General features: G+C 36.1%; 3 protein-coding genes across 5 annotated transcripts; 2 read left to right on the top strand and 1 right to left on the bottom strand.

Annotated features, from left to right (window-relative positions):
* Positions 1-1,143: 1,143 nt before the first annotated feature.
* On the top strand, positions 1,144-7,782 carry LOC122714179. Of its 2 annotated transcripts, XM_043935309.1 has the most exons (11): positions 1,144-1,547; positions 1,782-1,970; positions 3,095-3,316; positions 3,571-3,697; positions 4,533-4,747; positions 4,849-4,939; positions 5,041-5,312; positions 6,079-6,338; positions 6,543-6,835; positions 7,086-7,280; positions 7,471-7,782. In XM_043935309.1, exons 3-11 carry the CDS (start codon positions 3,113-3,115, stop codon positions 7,650-7,652), a joined length of 1,839 nt encoding a protein of 612 aa, XP_043791244.1. In that variant the 5' UTR covers positions 1,144-1,547; positions 1,782-1,970; positions 3,095-3,112; the 3' UTR covers positions 7,653-7,782. The 2 variants fall into 2 exon arrangements, with proteins under 2 accessions (XP_043791244.1, XP_043791243.1); XM_043935308.1 differs by lacking the exons at positions 1,144-1,547; positions 1,782-1,970 and adding an exon at positions 2,560-2,849.
* Positions 2,856-19,270, bottom strand: LOC122714180 (helix-loop-helix protein delilah-like). 2 transcript variants are annotated; one of them, XM_043935311.1, is made up of 3 exons: positions 18,023-19,270; positions 17,518-17,927; positions 2,856-3,041 (listed from the first exon to the last, which is right to left on the bottom strand). In XM_043935311.1, the coding sequence occupies exons 1-2, from the start codon at positions 18,658-18,660 to the stop codon at positions 17,525-17,527; spliced, it is 1,041 nt and encodes a 346-aa protein (XP_043791246.1). In that variant the 5' UTR covers positions 18,661-19,270; the 3' UTR covers positions 2,856-3,041; positions 17,518-17,524. The 2 variants fall into 2 exon arrangements, with proteins under 2 accessions (XP_043791246.1, XP_043791245.1); XM_043935310.1 differs by lacking the exon at positions 2,856-3,041 and adding an exon at positions 11,989-12,330.
* LOC122714181 (cytochrome c, testis-specific-like) lies at positions 7,778-9,122 on the top strand. The gene is made up of 2 exons (XM_043935312.1): positions 7,778-8,566; positions 8,749-9,122. Exons 1-2 carry the CDS (start codon positions 8,440-8,442, stop codon positions 8,931-8,933), a joined length of 312 nt encoding a protein of 103 aa, XP_043791247.1. The 5' UTR covers positions 7,778-8,439; the 3' UTR covers positions 8,934-9,122.
* Positions 19,271-21,108: the final 1,838 nt, after the last annotated feature.

Consider the following 21,108-nt stretch of genomic DNA (forward strand, 5'->3'; position numbering starts at 1 on the left):
ATTTGTTAGTTTCATTCAAAAGTGTATATAATTATAAAAATATGATTGAATATATAAAAAGAGATTAACATTGCGTTTAATTGATATAAAAGGAAAAAGAAAAATAATGATCGATATATAAAAAACATATAAATATACGAATATTTGTGATTTTGTGACCTTAAATAGCCAGACGTAGCAAAATGTTGTAGTAGGCAATTGATTTAGAAAGCACTTCGAATTTGAGAGACATACGATAAACTGGACGTTGAGAATAGAAAATCGTATTTCGAAGAAATGTTAAGGGAAAGATGATTATTAAAAAAAAAGTTATCCGATAGATACGGCCAGATATGGGTTTGAACAATTTAACAGAGTAATGATAAAAACGATAAAACTGAAAATTATAAAATGAAAAAATACTATAAGAAAATATATTGCATACCGATCGGTCAAACATTGAAAGAAATACAAAAATTATCAATTAAAGTTAGGAATATTATTATTAACAATAGATAGTTTAAAATTAATCCATAAATATCAATGGCTGGATTAAAGAATCCGCTAAGTAGCAAATATATCATGGTCGTAAACGTTAAAATCAATTTTAATATAGTTTAAAAAGAAAAAGTAGAAAATTTTTACTTTTCATACGTTCCATTCTTATCGCGTGGAACAATGTGGAATACATATTAAAAATCATTGACGAATCGTTACGTTGCGTGAATTTCCAATACGAACTTAAGTTTAAGTTTAATTTACAAAAAAAAAAAAAACAAAAAACTTATCGATAATTTATAACGATTTAAATTAAAAATAAATATTTCGAGATGTTATATCTGTGAAATTCAAATGCTTAATAAATTTACAGAATATTTCTCGACTATTGAAATGTGATCAATCGTTTCGTTTAATCTGTAAACATTTAAAAAGAGCATTTAAAATTTTAATGTATATTTGTTTACATATTAAACAATTATTCTTTATTCATTTGAAAATGAATTTTGCTCATTTAATATACATCATTCGAATCACTGTGTCGACAACGCACGCATCCTTTTTCCGTTTTGTTTATCGCGTCCAAAGTGGAGGAGGATTGTTCGAGGAGGAAAGGAAGCGTGAAACGGAGACTATCTTGTTACTTCGTTGGTTTCGTTTGTTCGACGCAATCGGTGGTGTCGCACCGTTCGCTTCCATCTCGCGTGGCACGAGAGCAACTAGATCGATTCCAGTCCAATTTAGATTTTTCGTCGCTTAAACGTCACGCTTCTGTACCGAATATTTATATTATGCCAGGTGTCGTGGGGATTTATCTTGTAGCCAAACTTTGTGCAAGTGGTAGAGTGGCACGATTTTCGCGAAAAATGTGCGAAAGTTGTGAATTGATCGAGGTTGTCGTAGTGGGTCTCGTTTCACCGTTCATTTTCTTCCATTTTTGAGAGGAATTCAAAATATCGAATGGATTAATCGACAGAAAGAACGAGAATGGATTACTGTTATTCGTTCTTCGATCTTCTTCGATCCTGTTTCCTATAATATATATTTCGAATCTTTTTCTTCTGTGAAAGGTAAGGAAGGAATTTTTCTTTTAAAAAAGAATTTTTATCAAAATAATCAACAACATTGATGCCTTCGACTGCTAGAGTATGGTTAGAAATGTAATTATATAAATGAAATAAATAAAATAGCGTCATAGCAAAAGATAAGCAAAATGCTCGGTCTTGATCCTCAAGGAAAAATAGAGAATCAAGAATAACGTACGAAACGTTGGATTTTGAAATTGTTTCGCGTCTAATTTTCAGGAATACGTACATAGTAAAATTATATACAGGTATTGGCTTAACACAATTCACAAAATTAAATATTTCAAAAGTAAATTGCATTATCACCTTCAATATTGACATTGTTGGTATTATCAGTGCTACTCTAATTTCTCTCCATTGCAACCGACACGTCGAGTCCACGATTCAAAACAACAGATTGAACAACAGGTACGTTAATTATTATTTATTTATAGAAAATATATGAGGAACGATACCTATTTAATTTCAATAGAAATAAACGCGCGATTAATTAACATACAAGAGAGTTGCTAAGAATATTTTTTGCCAATGGTTTGAATTACTTGCGGTGTGTGTGTATACAAATCGCTGCGGTTTGCAAAGCAAATTTATTTTTTTCCATCGCAAATGTACTTTGATCGATGCTTCTTTTTCTATATTTCGCTTTTTTAACAACCCATTTACCCAAAACCTAAAGCCAATCGGACTCTTAATTGAGATTTAAATTTTCTCGAATATAATTTTGAGAATGTGTTCACATTTCACAAGCAAACCGATCGATAGCGATGATTCTCATATTTAAAAATAAGAATATTTTTACCTTTAAATAAATTATTTTCAAAAAAAAAAGAAGTAAAAATTCGTTGCTAAATGAAACACTATATCTAGGAGGATGATACGTCGTTGTTCGTATTGTTGTTGTTATTTCGTTGTTATTATCTCGCCACGATAACGTTACCATTGCAAAATTTCATTTCATTTACGATCTGATCTCTCTCTCTCTCTCTCTCTCTCTCTCTCTCTCTCTCTCTCTCTCTCTCTCTCTCTTTCCTCTTCTCCTCTTCGGATGATTTCCTAATTCCTGCGATAGCAATATTTCATTCTCATTAAGGATAGGTGCTTAGCACGTTGACATTGTGTACATAGATAAGAAAGTCTTCGAATTGGTTTCTACCCTGTTCCTGCTCAGTTAAAAACCATCCGGCCGCGCTCCCACATACCCGTGTCTATTTATTGATTATTGTATCATTCATCCTTAACTTTCTTTTCATCGATATTTATATACTGGAAGGAGATTTTTCTCAATCGGTAAGACCTTCGTTTACTTACTTTATAATTTCGTTCGTTCGATGTCCTCTTACTTTTTCGCTTCCAACGTTTTTCTCAATCGGTAATACAGTCGTTTCCTTCAAAAATTCCTTCATTCGATTATCCTCGCTTCGAACGTTTGAATAAGAATCTTATTTAGCCAGCGAAAGAGAAAGAGAGAGAGAGACGAATCTAAATGGAAAACATATTATTAATATATATTATATAATATTTTTTGGTTTTAGAGGATCGAGGATAAAAATATGACGGTGACTAAAACGAATGGGAAAGCGGCGATAGAGACGAGAATTTTCAAGGAGGATGAGAAGGAGGTTCGAAATAATAGCGCGTTGTTATCTATGGGAAAGGAGAGAGAGGAGGAGGATGAAGACGAGATCACGTTGGAAGATTTGGCTCCCGATGGTGGTTGGGGATGGGTGGTCGCTGTAGCCATGATACTGATCTTTGTTAGTATTCATTTTCCTTCTTTTTCTTTTATTCTATAATTATTTTATAATAATTATAATATAATAATAATAATAATTATAATTATAATATATATTGCGATTATTTTATATATAACGAACGAAAGGAAGAAAGTTGATGTAAGAAGTAAGAATTCGATCGTCTAATCTTATGTTAACGAGATGTATCGTACACATCCGTTCGATTAATTTCGAAAGGAAAAAAATATTTGGAAGATTTATTTTTTTTTCTCCAGATTACGACGTTCGGGCCAACTTCGTCGTTTGGAATAATATTCGGCGATTTTCTGGAAGAAACTGGCCAAGCTGGTACCGCGATGACACTTTTCAATTCCGTTTTCATGGTCACATTCTCTATTGCCGGTAAGCGCATAAATAACGATGCGATCCTTTTTTCTTTCCCTTTTTATTTATCAACAACGAAACCGTTGTGACAAGTAATATAAATATATCCTCCATTCCACTGTCTCCTTGTTTTTATTAAAAAACAAAGTTGTCACAAAGTAACGTAATTTTGATCGCATAATACGATCTTAATACGTTTATTTGATATACGAAGGCGCCAGGAAGCGGAATCATATCTCCGCGGACAAATAAAGCGTTCCATTAATTTACAGCTTCGAATGCATATGCGCATTCAATGTCATTTCCTCAATGTTATTTATGACATAATGATAATTATAGAAACTGAAATTTTCTGATAAAAAGGAAAAATTAATTTTTACCTCATTTTGATTATTATGATAAATCTTGAGGGATAAGGATGTTATTTATTCCTTAAGTTTACTTGTTTTCACGAATTATTTATTATTTATCACATTTTCCAACGAGAGATATATTCATAAACGTACATATTCAACGCTGGAAATATTACTGATAAGCGTCCACCCACCGGCAGTTATGTAAATCTTATCCGAGTGAATGTTAGATAAGACTTTTTAATTTTAAAGATGAAACAAAGTTACATCTAATTGAGGATTTTCAATTATCAAAATAAATTATGCCAATGTTTCAAGAACGTTTCGTTGTTTCGTATATTCATTCCGCTTATTTATATCTTCATTCGTCTTCCTCTGTAAGAGGAATTTACAATTTTGTTCCTCCTATAATAAAATATTTATTTACGATGATCAAAAATATTTTTCATAATTATCGTTGTATAACGACATTTTCAAAAATTTTTATTAATTTGCTCTAGGTTTGATGACCAACACTCTGCTCAAGAGGTATTCCATGAGGCCGGTGGGGGTGGTAGGGGCGATGCTGTTCTCGTTTCCAAACGTGTGCCTCGCGTTCGTGCGGAACGTGTACGAGATGGCATTGATAAATTTCCTGCAAGGATTAGGGCTCGGCCTGATTTTCACCATTTGCAACACGAATTTCAACGCGTACTTCGTGAAGAGGAGGGCGCCGGTACGTAAACGAGGGGGGTCTGCGCGTCTCGGACAAAACTCGTATCCTCAATTTCTTTCTTTTTTTTTTTTAGACAAAATTCTTCTTCCTCGTTGTTGCAGGTGATGAGCGCGGCCCAAGTGATCGTCGGCCTCGGTGGAATCGCGTATCCCATATGCATCGAGAAAATGATGAGAATGTACGGGTTTCGAGGTAAGTGAAAAACGCGATTAAAAAAAAAAAAAAAAAGGAAGAAAAAAAAAATTATTCGCGACGATAAATATGATGTATGCATGTTCGTGATTTGTGTGGAGGGACCGCGTTAATGACGGGCGCCATGAGTTTGAACTCCATCGTCGGGATGACGATGATGCATCCCGTTGAGTGGCACGCGAGGAAACCGGAAGACGTCAGGGCGGAGAAGAGGCGGGCGAAAGAGGAGTGGAAATTGCGTGGTGTAATACCGGCGTCGGATCGTCGTTACAGCGATTTTATAACAGCTCCTGTAAAAACAAGATGCAGCAGCTTAACGAGCCTCAAGGACGAGAGTGGAAAACAGGTTCCGCTTTTGATTGAAACGTTGAAAGTAAGTTTTGTACGTGACGTTTGAATTCGTTGCTCTTGGGAAAAATATCGAAAAAGACGTGTTTACGGGAGGGGAAAATAGCGGGTATGCGATAAATACCTCGTGCGGCGATATAGGCGATGGGAAGGGCCGATAAACGGAAAATATGTATCTTAATTATCGATCGAGCAACTTTGGTCGACAGATGCCGCTCTACGGGGGAAAAAGGAAAAAAACATATTATTCGATGTTATCGTTCCGTATTTTTCCAAATGAATTTTTAATTTTTCGATTTCTGGTCGAGTTGGTAAATATAAGGATACATTTGATAACAAGGTTTTTGGGAAAAAAAAAATTTAAAGAATATAACGTGCTTCGGAACGAAAAGAAAGATCAAAAATGGAAAATTTAAATCGACGGAGCGGTATTCCTAGCAGCGAGCAAACCTCTCTACACGTACGACACGAAGGACAGCCGAGATAGTGGGGGTGCGCAGTGATTCTCAAACGGAACTGGGCATTAAATTGAAAAAGTAACTAATTACGAGTAAAGTTGTTTTAAATATAAATAACATTTATTTATCGACTATTAAATTTTAACATTAAAATCACTATGCTCACTATTATTCTTTCTTTCATGTACGTGTGCATGGAAATTCATATGCTCATCGTTTAAAAAGGATAAAGAAAAAGCGAATTTTCGTCTTATTCTTTGACTCGAAGAAATATATGTGTATATTTTATTTATTATTAAATTTATACGCGTTATATTTTTTTGTTAAATACAGACGCCAGCGAAAAGGGTAGCCTCGATATCCGAGATCGAAGACAGAATTTACAATCGAATGAAATCTAAATCGATGCGTGAATTGTTGACGCAACGATTATCCGCGTTTTCCTCGTCAAGTTTGGTGAATTTGGTGACGGGGATCGGAAGCCTAGGGGACACTAGGCAGCATCACTCGGACGGGACGAAAGTGAGGAAAATAGAGAAGGGAGTGCAAGTTGCGATGGAAGAGAAAAAGGATATCGGTAAAGGTTCTCTACAGTACGTGAAATTATTTTTCAACGTTCTCTCTTTTATTTCTTAGAATATAAAAAAAAAAAACTATATATAAAAAAATATTTTCGTCGTGATTATTCGCTTGAAAAAAAAAAATAAATAAATAAATAAAAAATTCAAATTTCCACGAAAGATGAGAAAGATGACGAATAAAAAAAAATATATATATATATATTTTCAACAATACAGAGAAATCTGGGAAGAACTTCTGGATGTCTCGCTTTTAAAGAATTGCGGTTTCATAAACATTTGTATGGGAATCAGTTTCGTGTTGTCGAGCGACTTCATATTTTCTTACCTTTTGCCACTGATGATGACCAACAGTGGTTACACGAAAAGTCAAGCGGCCTTGGCAATTACCGTCTGTGCAACCGCGGAATTAGTATCCAAGATTTTGCTCGCAATTTTCACTTTGTTGGTAAAAGTCAAAGCGAAATATATATTCTTCGTCGCTATGATTGGCATGGCGTTCGCAAAAATTGGTTAGTAAATTACACGTACTGTAAACGTAAACGTAAAAAAAAAAAAAAAAAATAAAAAATTCCACATAAATCATTCTTCTCTCTACACTTACATCCATCGAAAGATTTTATCGTTGCGAGAGAAGAAACAAATCATTAATTTTCGTCTAAAATTCCTATTCTAAATTAAATTTTTTATTAAACCATAAAATATATATATATATATATATATATATATATATATATATACATATATGAATTTATTTTTCAGGTTACTTAATATACAATGAAACGTTGGTCGGCATGTTTGTGATGATAACGATTATAGGAATGGTCAGATCATGGTTGTTGGTCCCTCAACCGTTAGTTATCATAGAGGATGTTTGTATAAATAAATTCGCCTCGGCGTACGGTATTGCCGGGGCTATTAACGGAATGGTTTCTATAGTGTGTGGCCCGATCGTTGGTGAGTATAAAAATCCAATGGTGATTTCCGTTTAAATAACCCAACAACAATAATGCACGCGAATATTAATAATAATAATAATAAAACAAAGATTTATTATTATTCGTCGAAAGAGGCGGGAGGAAGAGGAGAAGGAGGGAAGGGGGGGGGGGGGGGAAAGAATCTTTAAATGGTATTTCTTTCCTTTCAGGATTCATGAAGGATTGGACCAACAGTTTCGTCGTTTGCCAGCTCGCCCTTATTCTAATGAACGTCCTGTTCGTTATCCCGTGGGCAGTACAATTCTTCTCGGTTGATTTACTAAAGAGGAGGAAGGAACGGGCGGATAATAAAATTGCCGCCCAAACTTCCGCTCCCTTTTCTACGGATTGAAAGAAGGAGAGAGAAAGACATTGTTGTGCTCTGTATATATATATATATATATGTATATACATGCACGCATTTGCTATATATATTTTGTACAAAAGACGAGAAATTATTTTATTATTTATAAAAATATATATACTTTGTAAAATAGGATAAAGATTAATCATTGAAAATTATTATTCAACATCGAATGTGCGTAAATGAATAATTTTATTCAAACAATTTCAGTTCCCCACAACTTAAATGATAAATTTGTACGATTTATCGCGTTGATTGCGAAATGTGCATACACCGAACGATATAAAATAAAATTGGCAAAATCCCTCCTCTCTTTTGTTTCATAGTTCGATCATTATCCGTGATCTGATCCGATTTTATTTTCATTTATAGGATAATGTCGACCTTCGATCAGAATTTTTTCTTCGATGAGGATATTCACGAGGTTCCTTCAAACCTTCAACCTTCGAGAACATCTTTCGTGCGTTATTTACCCCTTCTATGCGTGATTTGACGAAAAAAAANAAAAAAAAGAAAAGGAAGCAATTCAAGTCGTAAATTATCAATCTCGATTGGTTTGGAAATTGCCGATAAATTATTTATCGGCGAGTTGTAGCAAATAAATAAATATATTTTATTCCGGGTAAAACTTCATGTCGTATCTCGATCGATCGCGACATCACGTTCGATGAAATGATACGATTAATTAACCTCGAATTAATTAACGTCGTTATATCATTGATATAACCTTTTTTTTTTTTTCTTTTTTTCGTTTCGGGGGGAAACGACAAAAAAAATGGGAGATCCGGTTAAGGGGAAAACGTTGTTCGTGAGAATGTGCTCGATGTGTCATACCGTTGGTAAAAATGAGAAACACAGGGTAGGTCCGAATCTTTTTGGAATATTTGGCAAAACGTGTGGAAGTACGTATATAACATATATATTTAAATATATATATGTATATATATATATACATATATATATATATATATCTTTTTGTTCCCTTTTCTTTCTTTCTTTTTTTTTTCTTTTATTTACTTTTCTGTACTTTTTTGAGCAAGAAATAGATTGGTATACGAGTATTGTTACGGACTGTTGATTCCAGCCTCGGCCGGATTCAATTACACCGACGCGATGAAGAACAAAAACATCGTGTGGAACGAGACCACGCTGGACGAATATTTACGTTTACCGAAAGATTTTGTTCCCGGCACGAGGATGGTGTTCAACGGTATTAAAAAAGCTGACGAGCGTAAGGACGTGATCGCTTATTTAGCAACGTTGAAGTGAACATTTTTGTAAAATTGTCTTATATCTCCTGTTGTGAAATATATTGTACAGTGGTGTTTCGAAACAACGTATATACGTAACAGCAGTTGCGGAGTGAATAAAATAAATCGAGGAAATTTTTTAAAATCCACTCTTTACCGAATATTTTTTATTATTATTATTTTATTTTTATTAATAGAGTTTTTAGTCTTATTTTAACGTTGTTATCGTTAACTTTGTTCGTGCAAAATCGTGCAAATGGATCAACGCGTTAATTACAACACTTTATATGATTAAAATTGGCTTCTAAAAATAGTTTCTATAAATGCGGAAATTTTTCTCGTCTCGTCAGGAAATTTTAAAACCCATTAACTCGCATATCGAGTTTTTATATTATTTTCAACATGTTGTTTCAACTTTGTTCGAAGAATCGTGCAAGTGGATCGACGCGTTAATTATACTTTATATAATTAAATTAATACATATTACAATTAAATTATAATTAAATTACAGTTTATATGATTAAAATTGGCCCTGTCCAGGAATGTACCAAAGTTGTTAAACGAAGAGATTATTTATCAACCGCGTACGATTATAAAAATTCAAAAAAAAAAAAAATTTTTTTAATCATGACGATGAAATTCATAGAAAATACATGAAATACATTGATCGATTAATAATAAAATTAATCCAACACTCCTCTGACAATTTCAGCAATTTCATTCGTTAATGTGATTTTGGGTAAAAAAAACGTACGCTGATTTAAAAATCTTCTTTTCCTTTTTTTTTTCTTGAAATAATTTTTTATACTTATCTCGATATGCATAATCTCGATGAATTTCAAGAAAATTTGTGCAGGTGGATGAGATCCTGAAATACATGCAATATTTTTAATTTTAAATTAAAAATTTTTAAAATTCTATTTTTATTCCATTGCAAATATTTTTCGTACTTTAATTCAAAATCTTTTCCTTTTTCCTTTTCTCGAAATAATCTTCCATATTTATCTATCGAATTTCAAAAAAATTATGGGATCTTGAAATATACGCGCGATATTTTTATTCCGTTGTTAAATAATTTTCCAATATTTATATAAGAATTCAATAAGAAATACCGTGTAATAATACACGAAGACGGTTACAAAAAAAAAAAGAAAAAAAACGATAACCGGTGGATCGTTGGTGTGGAAAGCGAGAGCACTTGCGGAAATGACGTAGCAACACCGCTTCACCCCCTACGTGGAACGTGTCCGGAAATCGACCCTAGAGGATAACGAAAAAAAAAAGAGAGAGAGAGAGAGAGAGGGAAGAGGATCGGATGGACGGAGAAAATGAGAAAGGAGAACTCGCCCTCGTCGAGGAGCGGTTGGTTGAGCGGGACCAATTTCACGAAAATTACGAAATTATCGATGTTGTGTGGACGTGAAATCGACCACCCCTTTTATTATTGCTACCGGTTTTGCGCACACTTCCTGGCCAGCCAACTGATTACTCGCAGGGCCGCCACGCATTGATGTAAATAAAATTAGTTTCTGAATTATCGATCGATCCGTTTCTGAGAATAACGTTTCAAAGCGAATTCGTGAATAAAGCGAATAAATGAGTTGGATAAATAATAAAATGTATTTTAAATATTTCGTGAAAAATTGTTACAGAGGATAGAAATTGAAAAAAAAAAAATGTTTGGTTGCCGTTTGGGAATGGGAATTTATTGTGTGTAAATGTAATAATTTAACATAATATGTATACATGTAGCGAGTGACCGAGTTGAAAAATGTCTATTGTCTCTATTGTCTCTGAGGATAAAGAAATTTTCTGCTCCATGTTAAAAAAAAAAAATATCTTGCCTTCGATAAAAATTGATTAGCCAATTTATAATCATATTTATATTATTGTGAATTCATACTTAAAAATCATATTCCATAAAAGTTGGAATTCTAAATTTTTTTCAACTGTTTTTTCCAAGACAGTTCACAATTGTAATTACAAATTAAGGCACTTTGTATTTACAAAACATATTTCTGTCGTGGAATAATTTAAGATTGGAGACCTTCCTCTACCCTTTCCCTCCCCCCCCTCCTCCCCCTTCTATACAACGTGGACGAACGTGTTTGTGCGTTTTACAATTAAATAAGGAGAACTAATTATTACATCGTAATTAACTTATGTTCTCGTTATACAATTAAATTATTAGAAATAATCAAGTACTTCAGACTGACGCAAAATTTACAAATCTCCATTTTTTCATCGCGAGGATAGAATTACGCTTAACATATTGTCGGGTGTATTTTTGATTTAAGTAAAACTTGTTTCTTGTCTTCAGATTGAGAATAAGAAAATTGTACAATAATTCTTGTTTGAATTTTTCATTTCTTTCTTAATGCATATACCGACCGAGACTTATACAATAATTAATTAATTAATTAATTAAATAATATCGTGGGAATAATATTTTTCTTCGTTGGCACGCAAAAATTATTCTTTCCTTCTCCAAGCGTATTGCCTTACGTGATTCCTAACATCTTAATGGACGACATCGTACGATATAAATAGTAAAAATGTTTCTTAAATAGTCGTTAAAAAGTATAAAGTAGAAAAAATAGTTTTATCAGTTTAACACGATTCATCTTGAGTCTTACTTACTTAAGGCACTTTCCTATGTACATATTTTTTTTTTTTTTTTTTTTTTTTTGATTTATTAATATTATTTTCTATCGATTTTAATCTAACAATAATACCAAGATCTATTGTTACATCTTGAACGTGAAACTGTATCTTTTTTCTTTTTAGAAAGAGATTTATTGCTTGCTTAATTGTTTTTTTTAAATTTTAGAAGAAGAATCTTTTAGAATTATAAACACCGCCTCTGGTTCGTTTGATTATATTTCTTGAAATTTTAACAAATACTCCTCGATGCGAATAACATGGATAATATTGGATAAAATTAATTCGTCAACCGTTTATATTTTAACATACATACAAAATTATTCGTTCGTAAATATGTTAAAATCTTATTAAACAGCGACTTAGTGTTTGAAATCGATCAAAATTTTGTCAAGGCGGAATTTTCTTCAAATGATATTTAATTGAAAACAGTTTCGCGTGTATATAATTTTTAATTTTATGCTCACACTAGTTTAAAAAAAATGCTAGACGTATTTATGCTTCTTTGTAAGAAGGCCACTTTTAAGGCACAATTGAAAAATATTTTGCAATCCTATTCATTACATCCTATAGTATCCATGGAGCAAGTGTAAAAAACCGAAGGCAGTGCCATCTTCTGTGAAAGTACTTTACGCGGTAAGTACTGATTGTCCGTTAACCTCAAACTGCCACTTGAGAAACTTCATCCCGAAACAATTCTTCGTTCCACGAGATCACCGAGGACGAATCGTGGTATCCGAGTTTCCACGACGAATCTGCAACAAAAAACACAGGAGAAACATAAATTCGACGACGATATTTATCCCTCCGTTCGAACCCCTCGAAATTCTCCTTCGTGTGATTTATTTCGGATAAACGTTATTTCCGCGTATTCTATCCCCGAGATTCTTCCGAGGGAAGGAAGAGAATTTCTGTATGACCCACCTGGCTATTGTATCTCATCCACCATCGATCAGGGAAGATTCTTATTTACCTGGATCAGCAAGAATTAAGCGCGGAAACGGACCAACTGATCTTACGGACACTCCGATATAACCTCAAAGATCGTGGGAAAAGTATATATGTAGTAAGTATACGTAAAATCACAAAAGTTTTCATCCGATGAGTTTTCGTACTATTCAACGACGATTCAATTTGATTTCCTTCTTTTAAAATTTAAGATTTTGAGATTTTAAAAAAAATGATTTTTATATATCATTATAAATGATAATTTTCTGCTGGCAAATTATATATGTATTAAACACAAAGAAATATACATGTAGTAGAGTGTACGATGATATATAAATTGGTGCAAAATGTAATAAGCTTATCGGGATAAATTTTGAATAAAAATTAATTTAATTAATAATGTTTTTTTTTTCTTTGAAAGTTTCACGAGCTTGCATTTCACGAAATTGCAATTAAATAAATTCAATTATGAGCGCAAAGAGGTAGTCCTTGGAATGTATGGCTTTTAGATAAAACGAAAAATACGAAAAAAACGTGGCTCTGTAAGGACATTCGTTTATCGTTTATCAGGGCGTGACTGGAAATCGCTTTTAAGAGCAACATTTTAAAACCAAGAGAAACTGGTCTTCAGATGATAAAGCGTCTGGAACTTTTCTTTTATTTTATCAGGCACTAAATTTTATCCGTGTGCGTGTCGCACAGAAATCTGGAAATCGACGATTCGAGAAGATGTTCGATATATTTCATACCTAATTAGTACCTACTTCGTTTATTTCACATTTCTATATATATTTTCTAAACGATCCAAATCCATTTCGAAAGTAAAGAACATGCTCGACTTGCGTGTATTATTAATAATGTATTAGAATAAAGTTAATTTGCAAAAAAACTGGGATTTTATTTTTGGCGGAAAAGGTTTTTTAATCTTTTAAAACAGTATAATCGGTTTGAAACCGTCGCCGATACGAACACTGTCGCATTGTCATGCTGGTAATGTTTATTGATAAGATACACAACATGCGGGTTACCAGCATAATAGACCTTTAAATTCTTTTGTTCCTCGCGAACCAAGTCGAAGGAGAAGAAGAACAGCGGACCTGCATGAACCTTGCAACCATTTCGTTTTACGACGCAGTTTAATTTCTTTTAAAGAGGGGGGAGGGAGAAGGAAAAAACAACGCGAGCATCTTTCGCGCGGAGTTAAAGCAAGAAAAAGAAAGAAACAAAAATTTCGTCATTTTAGACCGAATTCGTCGAGCCCACGCTTATCTTTGTAAACACGCGAAAGGAATAAAAATTGAAACGAGAAGCGACGCGTAACGCATAAAAATTAATTAGCCGCGTCATTGTCCAACGGTGAAACTTAATCGTGTATATTTTTACTTACGGTGTGAAAAATTGAACACGTTTTGCGATTTCGCTACACTTTCCACCGAATACATTTGTAACCACGATGTAAACGTAATCACGCGTAGTATGTCACGCGTCTCGAAGAATAATTATCTCGATTTAACAAGCGAGGGTTAACCTGCTACTTGATACTTTTTTATCTTGAAAATTACATCGAACCTGTTATTTTTCTCGCCGTAGAAGAAAAATAACAATATTAAAGCACGGTTAAAAGTTTTGTCCAGTTTGCACGGAAAAGCTTCGTGCGCGCAAACACGTAGGACACTACGGCGCAAAAATCGCACTGCGCGCTTTGTTAAAATGCGCGTGTATCGGGCCTAAGGGACCGAAAGAAGGTCGATGGGCTGGCGTTGAAACGGGACGACGATATCAACGTGACCAACGGGAGCCAAGGAAGGAATTTATTAAATTAATTTGCCGCGGCGACGCATCTCGTAAATTTCGTAGATGACCTCACTTTATAATTGTCGAGAATTACTCGGCCGCTCTCGTTCACGTTCGTTCGGAGCTCGCGTGCGAGAAACCTTTTACTCTAGGGGAGGCTCGCGCGTTTTATCGCCACTTTCTTCGAGGAATACCGTGTGATATTCGGGAATTTCTCGTCGCTCCCTGGATCGCTTCGGGGATCGTAAAAACGAGAAAAGAAAGGGGGGGGGGAAGGCGATCGCTCGGTGTTCGCCAGAAGCGAAACATCGTTTTAATTTGTATGATTGACGCACGCGGGGAATTCGTTTTAAGGCCAAGGTAATTGAACGGGGCGAGCAAGGAAAAAAAAGGAGGGGGGAGGGGGGATTTTACAAGAGGCGCAAGAAGGCAAACACGGTTAATGGTTCGTTTTAAAAGGTGAACCGTATCGAAAAAAGCTACGGTCAAGAGGAGAGGGAGAAGGAAAGGGAAGGGAGGAGAGAGAGAGAGAGGGGGGGAGCGAAATGAATTGAAAATTAAATTGCGTGCAATGTGAAAGTTAACACGTTGTTGTTTTGCCAAAACTTGCGAATTTCGAAAAGATCTTTAACATACGATAGTGGAAGAATGTTCCAAATATGATCGATCATATCTTGGTTGGATAACGGTGATTTTGCAAGTTGGCCGAGGATTGAAAAATCGAAGAAAACGATACGAGCACGCACAAATATATTATTTGACATATGGTAGTCGTTCCAGAGAAGCTTCTTAATAATCCAAGTGCTATTACCCATATGGCTTTGAAATTCGAGTGTTTCCACTCTTTAACTTAAGTTCGATCCAACCTTATATTTGAGAGCACTTTTAGTCTATTATATAATGGATAATAACTCGAAAAGGATAAAGGAGACGTATGAAAAATTTTCTATCTATCTATCTATCTTTCCAAATTTTGATTTTACTTTTTAAACCGTTTCCTGTATTCTTCCCTTATACACGACAACTGTTTCCTTGCCGCCCATATGTTAAAAATACGAAAAACTTCTGTCGCCTTATGGCTGTGTCCCGAGTGCCGATACGTGCACGTGTATCAAACATAATATCTTACTTACTACTGTATGGCACGTGGGTTACGAATGTTTCCAAGGAAATCATGATTTCTATTTATAACTCGACGACTGCGCGCGCCCAGCCGATCTTTTTTTTTTTTTTCTTTTTTTCTTTTTTTTCTTCTCTCGATTTCTGCATCGCGTCTTCGTCGACCTCTATTCCGTTCCAAGGGCGAAAATATTGTAAAAAAATTATAAGCTTTCGCGCTCATTTTTTTTTTTTTTTTTTTACGATAATTAATACCTTTTTTATTTTCATTTGTTTATCTTATTATAATATTATAAAATTTTGAATCAAAACGTAATAGATATACACTAATTTCTAACGAAACGTTACATAACGAAAATAAGATCTCTCGAAAGCTGAGAAAATAAAACACGTAGCCCGAGGGAGGCGAGCATATGCGTGATCAAGGCAAAGAGAAACGGATCAATGTCAAGCAATTGGAAACCACGAAGATTGGGAAAGGTCTGGTCGAGAGATATTTCGAGGAGGATACCTAACATATGGCGAAAATGGTGAACCACTTCCGTTTGTGGGTGAGCACTTTTATAAGGCGGCATGAGAGAGAAAGAGAGAGAGAGAAAGAGAGATAGAGAGACAGAGCTGATGTGAATGTAAAATTTCCCCAACACGTGTTGCTTCACAGTGCGCTTGACAGTTTCTTTCCTTATCACCGGTGTATAAGCACACTTGAGGATAATCTTATCGCGGGATAAATATTTTAAGTCACTGGTAAGTAGCAGTGATAGCTTCTTTTCCAAATCGATAAAAATAATTCACAACGCGCGAGCGCACATTAATTTGAGCGCAGCTTTTAATTCCACGAAAATTAGAGAGAGGATTCCCGGCACACGCTTTGCAAAGTGGTTACACGCAAACGCGTGAAGTAAGTTTATTTTCGTGGAGCACGTGTTCGAAAGGAAATGCCGTACACGAGTTTCCACTTGGCGACGCTTCCTTCGATGTAATTGTCACGTGCCCGATCAACAGCCCTGTCGGTTCAAGCCACTTAAAGCACTCCAACCGAGCACTCCTCTTGCCCGGCCCAACGTTGCTTTTTACGAACGTGAAACTGTATCGCGCGAGTCTCCATCGTCGTTTATTGCCTCGTTGCCACGATCACACACGTGTAACTCCTGCCCCCCCCGATCTCAATACTGTGTCATTTCGTCACTCGTCGTCGTTATCCTTCGACGACATCATAAGAAAGTAAGTTTTTGTAACCACGTTTCTTTCCTTTCTTCCTTCCTTCCTTCCTTTCTTCGTATGTTTTAATTCGACCGAACGAACAACTCGAGACGATTTTCTATATGTTCGGTGAATTTCTTATATAATCAAAATGATTTCACATACGTAATTAACGTATAAAATTTTTATATTTTAATATTTTGCGTATCTTTTTATGTATAAAGAAAGAAAATTTGTTGAATTGTTAAACTTTATATATTGTTGTTTTGCGTGATATTTTATAAAACAATTGAAAGATGCATTCTCAAGGCAAGTATCACACAATTAAAATGTCTTTCATGTTTCTTATTTCGTTGAGAGCAAATCTTATAATCCTTCTTAACTTCTGTTAACATAACGTACCCTCATATTCATTTGACTGTTATACTTATTTTTTACATCGCCTTTCACTTCATCTCTGCTTCTCTTCTCTTTATCGTCAATTTCTTTAATAGAAATAATTTCACTTGAAATAATCATTATCACATTTTATGCTTACAAAACACTCAAAAACTTTGAAATTAATATTCCTATTGCCACGATTGTTAAACTATTCCCAAAATACAATCCGATCCGCGATTACGATCTTTTGAGATAAGAAAATCTACCTATCCGACATTATATTATTCCACACATGATAAGATTATAAAGTGCTTAAAAAATTCGTATTCGTGAAATATCGATAAAAAAATCAATCATAAATAAATATCGTCGCTGATAAAAAATATTCGAATCCAAATAATGCCTGAGAGTCTGGCATTCGAACGAGAAAGTAAGTAAAATTCGAGAAAAAAACGAGGGAAGGGTTTTTATAATAATAAAAAAAAAAACGCACAAACCTTTTTATTAGACGTGCGTGAGCCGTTGCGTGTGCTGCTGATGTACTAGCCTGCCCTGCTCTTGTTCCCACCAGCTGACGACGTCCATGAATTCACCGGATTCGGTGATCTCCTGCTTATAATACAGAGCCCCAGAAAAGGTTTCCGGGCTTGCCGCGTAAACGGTGGCTGCGCCCTCTTCGCTGTCCCCGCCGCCGCTGTACGGCGACAAAATTTGGGGCTCGAGATTCTCTTCATTTTGCCCGTAATATTCGGACGGTGGAGATGCTACCGAATTAGGGGAGAGCCGGGAGAAATTTTGCGCGTTGGACGAAAGTGTCGTCCTCGGCTCCAGATTCTCCTCGTCGCCTATCGAGGACGCGTAGTAATCGTGGGGCGATGGAACTGCGGTGGTTCGATTCGGTGATAATCTGCAAAATTACGGATAACCGATCGTAAAGTAAAGATAACGAGTTGGGCGATAGAAATCGATACGCGACGATATACAAAGAGAGAAAGAAATTACTTGGAACACGTGTTTTTTCGTTTCCCAGCTTCCTCATCCTCCTCCAATTGTTCACCGTCCTCGTCCTCGGCGGCGAGGACGTCATCCTCGAGGGCGAGCCTCTCCCCAGAACCGTTGTGACTGGATGAAACGACGCTACTGGTGGGCGATGGGACACACTGTGTCGCGGCAATCGAGTTCGAATCGTATTCGACACCGTCAGCCTCGGCGAGCAACTTTTGAAGTCCCCTAATGTACTCCACGGCCATTCGTAAAGTTTCTACTTTCGACAATTTCTTGCCCCTGTCTCCGTATCCTGCGGCGATGTGGCTCGGAATGTGTTGTCTCAATGTGGCGAATCCATTGTTCACCTGTTTCACTCGATTCCGTTCGCGCGCGTTCCTTCGAGCGACGGCAACAGGCGGCGGTTGCCCGTTTTTCCCGTGTTTTTTCAATCTGGATGGGTCGTAAGGTGGCAGCACGGTCGCCGAATTCGTGTTCGCGTTGTTGTTATTATTCTTCGGCACTATCAGATGTGATTGATTCCCGATTATATTGCTCTCGTTGTCCTGCAGAGTTCGCAATAACATCAATTGCTCTTGATCGTTCCCGTTTATTTGTACTCTGTTACAGAATACCGTAACACCCATAGTAGTCATCGTGATCCAATGTTCCGTTTTAACGGCCGAGCAGGAAAGCGTGGTACGCTGAACGCAACGATAATACTGTGGTGCGAACGAGACGATCGTTGGCAAAATCCAACGTTCTCATCGGTCTTCTTCTTTCTCGAAAGGAACGCGCAAAAGTCGTTCAGCGTGAAATTTCAACGCTACGAGGAGATATTCTCTTTTAAAAAAATAACAGGTTTCGATTGTGTCGATGCGCAGAACGAGTTTGTGTCGTGAGAATAGCGAAGTGGACGAGTAGCTTATCGACTTTAATGCCTTTCGAGGACGAGTCTAATTGATAGACTTTATAAATAAAACTCGCTCTCCCTTTGAAAGACAAAGATGATTATCAGAGACAGACGGTTAGACGACTGTTCGATTTGATGTTTGTATCTGGGTCAGAATATCTAGCGAGGAACGGGATGTCGAGTATCATCGATGATTTATTATTATAAGTAATTATCTCGTTTCTTCTCGTTTAGAAAAATATCATTTCGGCACAAAGTTAAACTCGTGTTGAATTTTTAAACGATGTCGAGTAACGACGAATTCTTATCTGTTTTATATAAGAAGAGAAAAAAAGAAATATCGAAATTTTTCGATTTTCTTACGATTTATTAACAGGTACGATAGCGTGTTATCTTTCTGATCGAAAAAGAGATATTATCATAAAAAACAGTTTAATAAGAAACGTTTGCGATCACGATCCGTGGCGACGAACGAGCGGCTTTGTCGAAGCTTTCGATATTCCACGGGTTCTTTTTCTACCAAATGACGAAGCTGATGACCCGAACCAAGATCCAATTGTCTCGTTGTCGGTCACAACGACTTAAGTAAAGCATGAGGTCACCGTCTATTCTTCTCCACGACGGTCGTCGACTCCTTGGAAATTATTCCTCATAATCCAAATTGTAGTTATTTTACGAAAATATTTAAAAAAAAATAGCATATCGAAAAAAGATCAACACTCGACTCTTCTGTTCGACTCTTCTATCTCTTGTTAGCGTTTGAAATTGTACGTTGTTCGAGCGTCGCGTGACGTTTCAATTAGAATCGAGATCTTTGAATCGTATTATCACAATATAACTGAAGGAATTGTATAGCACCAGTTAAATGCTTATTTACAAGGAAAGCACTTTAACGATTTCAAATAGAGAATTCAAACGATCTTAATGATTTATAACGGTATGAATAATCATCGTTTAGATTTTAACACTTATTATGAATCGATTTATCTATTTCGACTATTAAGGCACTTATAACCAATTTTCGTTGCTCTGTTCATAAGATTAAGGTCACTCGTTACTGAAAATTTAAGGCACGAATCCTTTCGGGAGTTAAAACGGTCAAGTATCTTGAGATCAATATTTCGACAATGGTCGTTAATACTTTCGGAGCACCATACGAACTTTCTTCTTTGGCGTAATTTCAACATTAAAATCTGTTTCGATCTATAACTCTTCTCGAGACGATGTTTGGAATCACGATTCTTTGAAACTAGTCGAAAATCGGATCTATTACACAAATATAACTCCATTCAGTCGGCAAATTTTTCAAATTTTTTGATCCAGCATTCGCTACCGATCAGAGTAGCGTCGTTTCGAACTGGACCATTGCGTCGCGGCTCGCATCGCGTTTAACTATAAAATGAGCGTAAAACGTGGACGAAACGTTGCCACCCTTGATATCTCGCGACACAGAAGCGACACAGATAGATGGTATAGCGTATAAGAGAAAAAAGAGTAAAGAAAGGACGAGATAGTGGGAGGTGTTGAGCACGCGCCGTAGCCAATATCGCGCCTAACCAAACCAATTCTAAAAAAACCAATTTAACAATCCCGGTCGGTAATTATGACAAAATTTTACAAAAGTCTTTCACTCTTACAAAAAATCCATAGTTCGATCTGTGTGTACAGAAACAAGTACAGAATTCACTCTCACGTACAAAACACACTCGCGAGTCACGTTTTTTCCTTTCTCGTTTCAAACATTGGTTGGATCCTATCGAATCGATCGAAAGGATAGTCACTGGATCCGAATTCCTGCGGGTTAACGAAGTTTTCTCGACACCGTAGCCGACGTGGTCTTCCCGGTATCCGTCATCGGTCACTTTTTCACGCAGCTATTCCCGGCGTATAACAGCTCTCGTTTCTGATCAAACCTCCGTGCTACGCACCGCATGGCGTCCGCGTTGAGAATGAACACGGACATCCGATAGATGGGTTAGGTTTCAGCATTTTGCCGCACTATACTGCCAGACGGAGGGCTGGTTTTAAGGGGCGACGCCAGGGGGGGAATTAGGACCTACGAGAGACGGAAAGAACGCGATAGAGGGAGCGAGAAGGACGCGAGGGAAACGCGTGTTGTGCAAAGAGGAAGAGGTGGTGGGGATTTTGAGCACGCGCCGCAGCCCCCTCGTTTCTTCTCCCCCGGAACTGA

This window comes from Apis laboriosa, unplaced genomic scaffold (assembly GCF_014066325.1).
Source record: "Apis laboriosa isolate Shangri-la unplaced genomic scaffold, ASM1406632v1 scaffold28_cov147, whole genome shotgun sequence".
Lineage (NCBI taxonomy): Eukaryota > Metazoa > Arthropoda > Insecta > Hymenoptera > Apidae > Apis > Apis laboriosa.

Coding starts and splice junctions, on each gene's coding strand:
- LOC122714179 (XM_043935309.1), top strand. CDS start 3,113: ATGACGGTGACTAAAACGAATGGGAAAGCGGCGATAGAGACGAGAATT. Junction 4,940..5,040: donor GAGAATGTACGGGTTTCGAG/GTAAGTGAAAAA, acceptor ATTTGTGTGGAG/GGACCGCGTTAATGACGGGC. Junction 6,836..7,085: donor CATGGCGTTCGCAAAAATTG/GTTAGTAAATTA, acceptor TTTATTTTTCAG/GTTACTTAATATACAATGAA.
- LOC122714181 (XM_043935312.1), top strand. CDS start 8,440: ATGGGAGATCCGGTTAAGGGGAAAACGTTGTTCGTGAGAATGTGCTCG. Junction 8,567..8,748: donor ATTTGGCAAAACGTGTGGAA/GTACGTATATAA, acceptor TGTTGATTCCAG/CCTCGGCCGGATTCAATTAC.
- LOC122714180 (XM_043935311.1), bottom strand. CDS start 18,660: ATGACTACTATGGGTGTTACGGTATTCTGTAACAGAGTACAAATAAAC. Junction 17,928..18,022: donor CGAAAAAACACGTGTTCCAA/GTAATTTCTTTC, acceptor GTAATTTTGCAG/ATTATCACCGAATCGAACCA.